We start from the raw sequence: 11,168 nt of genomic DNA on the forward strand, positions 1-11,168 counted from the left end.
CTATCTATCTATCTATCTATCTATCTATCTATCTATCTATCTATACTGTGTATGTATGTCTTATGATATACACATACATATAGAATACACATAAGATCATTAGATATATCTTATATATAGTTATGTTTATCTTATTTAAAGTTTCTTACTACAGACAACAAACTCACAACCTAGTCATCAGCCATGATAATCAGTCATGAGACAATCATGACCCATGGAAAAAGACAGCTGGGCAGGATCACACGTTTTTTTTAAATACATATATTTTTTCTCTTTTCCAGTGTGAAAACAGAGCATTGGGGCATTTATTTTTTTTTTTTTTAATATCGCTTGATTTTCTATGAATGCAGTTTTCATATGGATGTGTGGTCAAAATGCAGGGACGAATATCTGTACATGTGATCACTGACTGATTAAAGTACAGAAGCCTGTAAATGACCTTCTCTCCTGAGATTCGTATGACTTTCATTTAGATCCACTCAGGAACAAAGATGACCCACAAAAGTCTTAATAAAGCACAGTATCTAATCAATTAGCATATTATTCCCTGCACGCCTTATCACATGATTTCCCCCAAAATGAGAATCATGGGACGTGATGCTTTCCAAGATCGAGGCCACTTAGGCAATTTGAAGGTCTTCTTGCGATGAGTCTTCACAGGGTGGCTGCAAGGTTGGCATAAAATACAGAGCTCATACTAACCAATGTGTTCATCCCTATTACTTACTAAACAAAGTGAAATTAAGTGCAGGATCTAAAGCGTGATTAACGTTATAGCCAAGCATAAAATGTATAAAAAGAAAATTAAAAATTAGAAAATTCTCCAACCTGAACACAAAAATGCTAATTAGAAATCAAGCTCAAAGTTGAAAAAGGGGTCAGGACATAAAACGATTATATCTGGGCTCAACATATGGTTTCTGTGCAGATACAGTATCTTACAAAAGTGAGTACACCCCTCAACCCTCAGCAAATATTTTTGTATATCTTCTCAAGGGACGGTAGTATAGAAATGAAACTTGGATACATTTTAGAGTAGTCAATGTGCAGTTTGTATAGCAGTACAGATTTACTGTCCTCCAAATAAAACTCAACATACAGTCATTATTGTCAAAATAACTGGCAACAAATGTGAGTTCACCCTCAGTGATAACAGCTGTACGTCGTGTAACCATGTAAAGTCACACGTCCTATTCATCATGGTTATGTTTTTGATTGTCTGGACCATTCAAATTTGTGTATCTTGTATTAGAGCAGTTAAAATCTGGTGCTGTGAGTCTATTTCTCTCATACTGATCACTGGATGTTCAACATGGCTCTGAGGATTTAAAAATAAGAAATGTTACAGTACAGTGGTCAGGGTCATACAGAGGATTTCCTAGAGAGGTTCCACTTGGAACAGGCCTCGCAAGGGTCTATGAAAGAAGTTGAGAAATGCTGCGAGTCAGGTGCAGAAGCAGAAGGTCCACTTGACACTGCTCAGACCAGAGTTGCACACTAAAACAAGTCAGTTTGCATGGCCGTCATCCCAGAAGGAAGCGTCTTCTGAAGCTGGCTCACAAGAACGACCACAAACAGTTTGCTGAAGACAAACTGTCCAAGAGTATGAATTACCGGAACCATGTCCTGTGGTCTGATGAGACTAAGATGGTGAGAATGTGAGGAGTACCTAAGAAGGAGTACAGTTTTCAGAAGACAGTAAATCTGTACTGCTATACAAGCTGCTTATTCACTTATACTCTAAAATATAGAAGTTTCATTTCTATAGTATTGTCCCTTAAAAGATATATTAAAATGATCGCTGAAATGTGAGGGGTGCACTCACTTTTGTGAGATACTGTAAATACACAATATGGACAAAAGTATTGGGACATGTGATGTGCACAAAGCCAGCTCCATGTAGATATGATTTACATGGGTTGGAGAACAAGATCTTGAGTGGCCAGCTATAGACCCCCGACGTCAACCCTACTGAACAACTTTGGGATGAATTATGCCTCCTCACCTCACCTCCATCAGAGCCTCACTTTACTAATGTCCTTATGGTTGAATGAAACAGGCACACTCTGAAATCTATTGGACCCTCTTCCCAGAAGAGTGGCATTTAATATTAGAGCGAAAAGGGACTAGATGTGGAATGGAACGCTTTAAAAAGCACATATGAATCTCATGGTCCGGTGTCCACTTTTGTCATTAGTGTATATTGGTTTTAGAAAATTCCAATTTGTACCATAACGTATTAATGTGTGTTTTCCAGCCTGGGAAAACCTCCGATGTGGTCAGTACAACGATATGGTTTGGAAAACTACACACTTTCCTACCCTAAAATGTTTCTCTTTAGATTTGATTTGATTCAACTTAATTGTCATTGTGCAAGGTACATGTCCAGAGCCTGGTTAGTTAGCATCTAACCAGAAGTTCATACAATTTCATTCCATTTCCACTGAAAGTTGCAGCACCAATGTACAACCTGATTTACCTACAGAAACACAACATTACTGCCAAAGACACTTTTGCAGTGACGTGAAAGAGGTTCTGCAGAAACATCTGCCACCTTATTTCACAACCATGTGATTAGCTGGTAAATTTCAGTTCAAAGAAATTCTGACTCGAGTACTGAGATTACTCAAACACACTCGTAAACACACATGTGCGCACAAGCATGAAGGATTAAAAAGAAGCTGTTAACTATTTAAGTAAGGATGACAAATGTCTCAAGTTCCGTTCCACATCTAGTTCCCATTTGTTGTTATAATAAACCTCCACTCTTCTGGGAAGATGTTCCACTAAATTCTGTGAAGATTTGTGCTCATAGAGCTACAAGGTTAAAGTAAAGTCAGGTAGTGATGGAGATTCAGCATTCCAATTCATCCTAAAGGTCTTCAAAAGGGTTGAGGTCAGAGCTCTATAGCAGGCCACTCAAGATCTTCTACTCAAACCCATGTGAAGCACTGTCATGACAAAACAATTTGAGGTCTCCTTGTTCAAGTAAATTGAAAACTCTGGTCATTGGACGCATGCTCCCCTGCTGTCAGTCAAGTTCAAAGACAGGCTCACTCCAAATAGAAGATCTACTCTTCAACTGTCCAGTGTGAAACCTGATGTTGTCTGTAGGAGCCCATCCACCTAAAGGTTTAATGTTTTGCGCATGAGATGATTTTCTGCTTGCCATGACTGTAAAGAGTAACTATGAGTAAATATATCTTTTCTAGGACCTTAACCCAATCCAGTTTTCTCTGATCTCTCTTATTAACAAAGTGGTTCCTGCCACTCACAATGTTTTGGGTTTTTTTGCTTTTCTCATGAAACTTTATAATACTATTACTACTATATACTTGTTACCCAAAACTCGTTCTGTACCTGCCTGCCTTAATGCCTTAATTTCACTAATTAAAAACATTCGGCGCATCATAAAATGAAAAATACAACAAAGAAAACCCAGGACCGTTTTACAGCTAGAATCCTGCATCAGACACAAATTGGACAACATTCATCTCCCAAAACTCCAACAACTGGTTTCCTCAGTTCCCAGATATATATGTACTGTTGGTAAAGGATAAAGGGATGCTACACAATGTCCCTGTACCAACTTTTTTAAGCTGTATTATAGAAATCAAATAAAACATTTATAAATGTATTCCTTTTAATGGCACATTTCCTAAGTTTAAACATTTGATATGTTTTTCTATGTTTAAATAAAACCTTTTTTTTTTTATAAGATTTGCAAATCATTGCCTTCTGATTTCATTTACATTTTTCTCAACTTTTTGGAATCAGAGTTTAAGACCTAGTATACCTATATAAAAAATGCAAGATTTAATTTTTGCACTGCCATCGAGCCTTGTCAATTGCATCCAGTCAAATGTTCACATCTCCACCACAGGGCAGAAACCCGAGAGTGGAATTTTCCACCTGCAGGAGTTCAAATGGACTTGCTGGTAACTAAGGGCAACTACCATAAGAAGCCATGGGGTTTGTTCTCTTCACAGCAGCACACAGTAACACACCACTAAGCAGCACCGATAAAACACAATGGCTGTGTTTACATTTCCGCTCGTGTTACAGCGAGGCGTTGAGTCACTACTCTGCTTCTGAAGGAACACAAGTGTGATCGCTTTATTGTGCACAGATCACTAAGATGGTCATGATTGCTACAACTTTAAAAATAGTGGATTATGTAAATACCTGAAGCACACAGCTCTTTGCATCAAGCTGGAACATGTACACACATACCAGGCTCATAAAAAAAAAAAGAAAAAAAAAGAAAAGAAAAAAAGGAAGCCTCTGCAAAAGCAACGCATGTTGATTCAATCACGTTACTCAGCATGTGGAACTTGCAGATCAGATGAAACAAATCCAATACCAACGTATTCAAAAGAACCCAGAATTTTCTCTCTGGATTGTTACCCTGGTGTGAAAATAGCTTTCAATCTGCATCACACAAAATGAACTCAAAGCTCAAACAGGCCAATATTAAAAATCTACTCTAAAATGCTTTCCCATATACTCCCCTTTAGTATTTAAATAAAAACCCGGTCAAATTTAGTGAGAACACATAGGAAGAACCAAAACAACCAGGAAGTAAGCTCAATATGCTGTATACATTGGATCACAGGCAACATTTTTGCGAATCCGACAGGGTTGTGAATACAGATATTCAAAACATATTTCAACCATCGAACAAAAAGAGAAAATGAACATTTGATGCAGGACACAAAATAATATGAATAGAATGATCAACATTTGTGTCAGCTCCATGTTCAGATGAATGCCACCTACCTATGTGTTACCAATGAAAGAAAGAGTCAGAGTTCGTTCCACTTACAGCTCAGCTTGTCTTGCTGTTTGGTTCATTTATCCATGTGCAACGTAAAACCAGCCGATGTAGCTCACTTTGTTCTAATATCTAGAGCACTCGAGTGCCTATGAAGAACTGGACAATATTTTATATCTTGCTGCGTTTCTCCGTTCCATTCTCTTTTTTAGCATTTGTCTAATACAACAGTTTTCAAATGTGATTTACTGCGGCTGAAATGCTTGTTTTCAATGTTTGTATATTTATGCATATGTAATTTAATTATTATACAACATTAAATTCATTACATACATAATTACATGCTTAAATCTTCACGACTCCACAAAAGGGCTGTGCATTTTTTCAAACAATTTTTTTAAAACCATGTTGTATTAATTTTATATAGATTTTTTTTAAGCATTGTCGTCAACTTGCCATCTACAATTATCATTCAAAAATGTTTATTTCTGCATTAAAACCCCAAAACAAAACTGCATTTGAGTATGAAAGGTTAAGCAATTTTTGTAAATTAGCATTTGTATTGGATTTTTTGCAGATGGCAAGTTGACAACCTGTTTAAAAAAATCGCAATAAAATATAATACATCATTTTGACAATTTTGACAATTATATTTAATATGCATAAATTAAACGTACAAACATTGAAAACAATAAACGTAAATCAGGTTTGAAAACAGATAAGTTACTGTTGCAGTAGACCAATGCTATAAAAAGAGAATGGAATGGAGAAGCACAGCAAACTAACAGGCTTAAATAAAAAAAATTAAAAAAAAGGAGAAAATAAGAATTGGTGTACAAAACCACAACAGTGACTAAAAATGTAATCGTTTACTGCTGCTGTTATTTGCTGCTTTTAGATTTACTGTTTGTTCGCACCAGTTGAAATGATGTACAGTGTATATATATATATATACACACACACACACACACACACACACACACACACACACACACACACACACACACAGTGTTGTTTGGTTGCTGTTATGGTATTTATGCATTCATACAGGTGTTCAGAGTGAATGTAAGAGATGGAAGCATATTAGGATGCATCATGATTCTAATAAATACTTATAAGGCTGAGAAGAGAAATGGAATTATAAGAGAAATATTGGTGGTTTTTATAATAACGTACAAAGGCTCTGCTATGCTGTACGCTTCCCTATAATAGCTTTGCTCTGCCATGCCTAATTTCCTACATATAAGCCAGACGGAGGCAGTTAGGACAATCATGTACATTTTTGCATTATTTTATCAGACTCCAGACCAGGATGGTCCACAGCATTGCACCAATTCAATGCACCTAATTTAGATCTAATTCTGAAATGACCTGAATGTAGTGTTAGTAGGAAGGAGAAGCAATAACAGTAGGAGAAGGAGAAGCAATAACAGTACTATTAGGCAGCACTATTAGGCAGTGAACGGTATTTTGGGCAGATGGCTTGTGCCTTTAAACACACAGCAGCTCTTCAGAGCAGAAGTTGTGATAGTGAGGTATAAATGCTGCTGATAGAAAACACATTCTGCACAGTATACAAATCAAGGCTCCACCTTGCTGTTTAAGTAAGACGAAGACATGACTCAGGAGTATTCACACATGAGGAATGGGTGGATGGCTTCACTGCAGGACAGATGAGAGAGAGAATATAGCTAGCAAGGTTTGCCGAATGGCCATCATTGCAAGATAGAAATACTCGATTATTCAGCTGTGCTCTAAATCCTACAGAAAACATAAGTTCGCTGACGTATTCAGTAATACTGCTTCATCACTGCTGAATGAAAGCAAAAATAAAGGCCTCATCGTTTTTGCTGTTGCTCTCCAACTAACACTAACAGACGTGTGACTAACGGCTCTCCATTAAAGGTCAAGCTGAAGCACTGGAAGTTCTGGATAGGAGGAGCTTTGTTTGCATGTACAGGGGGAGAAAGGGGCAGGTTCAGTGAGTTGAAGAAAAAAAAAAAAAATCATCATTAAGATCTTATTGAACTCCACCAACTGAACTATACTTAATAAAAGATCATAAGCAGCTACACTAGACATTTAAATAGCAACTGGAAGTGAATTAGTAACATTAATACTGAGTTTTGAGATTCACAAGAACTCACATTATACCTTTCGGTAAAAAAAAAAGAAAATAAGACCACATTTATAAATGTGCACGAATGAATGTTAGAGATTAACATCTTACAGCAAGCTTTCTCATAACAGTGATCACACACACTATGAGCTGTTACTGCAGAAATGAGAACGTGTTAGAACCGGCTGCTTTTACAGAAAATGAATCAATGCCTTCTGACCAATCAGAATTGAGAATTCAGCAGCTGAATAAAGGTTTTAGTTTGCACTGAAATTATTAATTTGTTTCTATAAAAAAAAAAAGAAAAAAAAGAAATCACCATATTTTAGCCTGTGTATCCGTTTATTTTTATACGTGTAATCCTTTAACCTTCTGCCTGGTTTTGTAAAACTGTTATTATTAATATTATTATTGTTGTTGCTATTATTAGTATAAAGGGTATAAAGTAATTACGAGAAAAAAAAAAAAAAAAAAAAGAGTAGCCTGAAATGTATTTTTATATTTTATTTATATAATCTGTATTTGCATTTTGTTGTAATACGGCAATTGAATGGGTTTAGTTTTCACAGATATTCTTGTGCGTGATTTCAGCAATAAAATGTTAATTTTGCTTAACAAGAAACAAATGACTTGTTAATTGACTTGTTAATTGTTGGAATAATCGGTAGAATGCTCAAATACTAAATTAATCGATAGCTATTGGCACAAATAAGCCTCTCCTGTAGTCTGACTACATATTAGCCATCTTGTTACTACCAGTTATACAACACCAGGATCGAAACTATTCAAATACGAGATATTTGTACAACAGATAAACACTAATATACATAGAATTTTAAATCTCTAATAAAAGATCTGATCAAAGCAGGATATATTATTTAAAAATTTGCTTTATATGTTTCAGTTTTTTCCATCTACAGGCTGCTCTGTAACTAGCGGTAAGAATCGCGCCACATGAGCACATCAGAGTGATAAAATTTATCCGACCAGTGTTTTCTGTTAACGTCTTTACCCACATGCATTACGAGCAGCTCCAGTTCATATCTTAATTGTCTCTACTGTGTCTGAAGATGCTGCAAAGTTTCACACGGTTATTTACAGACTTCGCTTGAGGTGTGATGAGCTCAAATACGAATTTGCGTACAAATGTACGTATAAGCAGGGTGCAGAAACTGGCCTACAGTAAAAGTTCTGTGATTGCAGGCTTATAAGGGCTCAGTGTGGCATTAGTGCGACTAGTTGGATTGTAGTTACCTTCAGATACAACTTTTCCACAGTTAAAAAATGTATGCCAAAAAATGTCTCGTAACTTAAAACTTAACTTAAAATTTTACCTTAGCCGTTTTTTGGAAAGCATTCTGTGGAGGAGAAGGAGAGAACGCTTTGGTTTTTTTACTACAGTGTATCACAACTAGCATACAATAAAAGCCCATCAGGCAATACACACAATATTCTCTGAAAAATGTATTATTACAGAACAAATAATAATATCATATGATCATATCCCCCACCCCATGTCTAATGCAACCAAATGCAGATCACACAAAGTCACTCGCCCATTTCCTGTTCTCACTGCAGCAGAACTTACAGTTAACTCAAACTCAGGCCAGAGTCATCAAACACATGCAGTACAAGGTACAGAATTTTTAAGGGAAGCAGCATGCACTGTCCTCCATCTGTAGATCAGGATATATATCATATATCCTGATCTACAGATGGAGATCAGGATATATGATATATTTTGTTTTTTTAATTATCCAAATTATACATACATTGTACATGGGTTACTAAGCAGAAGGTCAGAGGTTCAAGCCCTAGCACTGTCACTGTACTTGACCCTCTCTGCTCCAGGGGTGACCCTGTGCTCTGACCCCAACTTCCTAATCAGTCTGAGACATGCAAAGAAAAGAAATTCACTATGCTGTAATGAATCAAATAAAAGCTGTTTCTTTTGTAGATAAAGATATTTGAAATAAACGATGTCACACTACATCTATAATACATCATCGAGCTCATAATATAATTGTATTCCACTTTTTCAATAATAATAATAATAATAATAATCAGACTAAATGCTGATGTCAGGACTTCGTGCCTAATCTATAAATGTATATATGGATACGTTTCTTTTTTTTAATAGTTTCTATATAAACTTTTTTTTTTTTGGAAAAGCAACACTACTGTATAGCTGGGAAATTGTTTGCACACCTGTACTTCACGATACGGGTCCCTTATGGCGTGAGATTTTTGGTTATATAACCAGATCCCAGATTTTGTTACTGGGGTGGGATCTTAAAAGGGATACGGTTTTTAACTCCTATATGTAAATATGTGCTTTTTTTTTCTCTGGGGAAAGTGTCTGTGTAGTCAACATCCAAAACTAAAAACTTTTAAAACTTCCTTGCATATTAAATTATTTCTAAAATAATGTGTCATCTAAATCTAGAGCAGAGATTCCTGAACAAGGGATTGTGGGCCAAAGCTGGCTGTTGGTGACCTTTGAAAAGGTTATTTAAAAAATAAATTAATTAATAAAAAATAAATAAATAAATAAATAAATAATAAAAAAAAAATAATAATAAAAAAAAAATAATAATAATAATAATAATAAATGCCACTGATGCAGATCTTTATTTCCAATTTAACAAAATAATCAAATGTAACATTTTAGCTTTAAGAGAGAATATAAATGATTTTATTTCTCATTTAATGTACATGTTTACTTTAGGGTGCAGGTACAGCATTTTTTTTTATGACACTCAACAAATCCCTAATGAAGGAGTGATTAAAGCACACAGACGTGAAGTCGCCTGCTGTTTAGATACGAATACGATATTTATCTTCATCATGAAACAAAACATTCTTCAGGTTTCTCGCTGTGTGTGTGTGTGTGTGTGTGTGTGTGTGTGTGTGTGTGTGTGTGTGTGTGTGTGTGTGTGTGTGTGTGTAAGAGAGAGAGAGAGCGTTTACACTACATTTCCTTTCAAAAGATTCCCTTTCAGACCATGACCCTGATCTTCTGGGACTTCTGATCTGTATATTAGGCCTGACTTGATTTTTGGACAAATTTATGTGTATAAACTACCAAAAAAAACCTTTGATTTTATTTGTGATGATGTTTTGAGTGCCAAGAAAAACTTGACTCCAACATGATAAACTCCTGCAGTCTGACTGACTCCCATCTAAACCATGGAAGAAGAAGAAGAAGAAAAAGAAGAAGAAGAAGAAGAAGAAGAAGAAAAAAAAGTGAAACATTTGTTATAAGCAAGACGTGGTAGTGATGTTGCGAAATGTCACATAAAAGCAGTTTGAACTTTTCCTCCTGCAACCCCTACATGGTTCTTTCCAACATCTCAGCAGGGTTTTTTTTTTTTTTTTTAGTTGTGAAACTTCCTTCCTTGGTGTATTCAGTTAATCATGTAGTTCCTCCTGTCAACAAAACAAACAATGCAAAAGCGCACTCAGGATCGGTATAAATCCTCCTTCTGACATCTACACCTGGACTCTATGGAAAGCTGGAGCAGATAGCTGTTCCACAGTGTGCTAGCTGAGCGCTGCTAACTTCTGACAGCAGAAAGCAAACACTCCGATTTTATACACGCGGGTTTGCAACACGAAGCATTTCACACATTTCACTCACCTTCGTTGTAGGTCTCCATGTATTCTGTGGACTCCTGGTTTAACACCAAATACTTGTCCTGGTTTTGGGCAAAAAAAAATCTTCTCAGCAACAGTTTGGAGCACTTTGGAGCAGAGACACGCTGCAGCTGAGAGGCGCGCGCACGATAGAGAGCGAGGCGGGGCCGCGTGTAACGTCATCGCGCACGGAAGGCACGCACGCATAAAAAATATTATTATTATTACTATTATTTTTATTATTTTTATTATTATTATTATTATTACACATCATATATATATATATATATATATATATATATATATATATATATATATATATATATATAATTTTTATATAAATTTTTAGTAATGTAATGCATGCATACAAAGCATTATTATAATAATGATGATGATGATTATTATTATAAATTATTATATATATTTAAATATATTATTATATATTATAATAATATATATTATAATAAATTATTTTATTATATATTATAATATATATTATATTATTTTATTATAAAAAAAATTATTTCTATTAAATTTTTTTTATTTGATTTTTGGATTTATATTTATCCAATGTATCCAATGTATAATTCCACATATAAGGATGTTAAATGACAATAGAGGTGGAAGTCTTATACAATG

At 35.3% G+C, this 11,168-nt stretch overlaps 1 protein-coding gene across 2 annotated transcripts in view; it reads right to left on the minus strand.

Annotated features, from left to right (window-relative positions):
- tpd52 (tumor protein D52) overlaps positions 1–10,704 on the minus strand; it is a 30,007-nt gene extending 19,303 nt beyond the window's left edge. Inside the window, exon 1 of one of the 2 annotated variants that reach the window (XM_083523825.1) lies at positions 10,534–10,704. In XM_083523825.1, coding sequence (XP_083379951.1) covers positions 10,534–10,552 — 19 coding nt within the window. In that variant the 5' untranslated portion in view covers positions 10,553–10,704. Of the gene's footprint in view, positions 1–46; positions 647–10,533 lie in introns of those variants that run through there. The other variant, XM_083523824.1, reaches the window with a different exon arrangement.
- Between the last annotated feature and the right edge of the window lie 464 nt (positions 10,705–11,168).

This window comes from Silurus aristotelis, assembly GCF_946808225.1.
Source record: "Silurus aristotelis genome assembly, chromosome: 21".
NCBI classification, from domain to species: Eukaryota; Metazoa; Chordata; class Actinopteri; order Siluriformes; family Siluridae; genus Silurus; species Silurus aristotelis.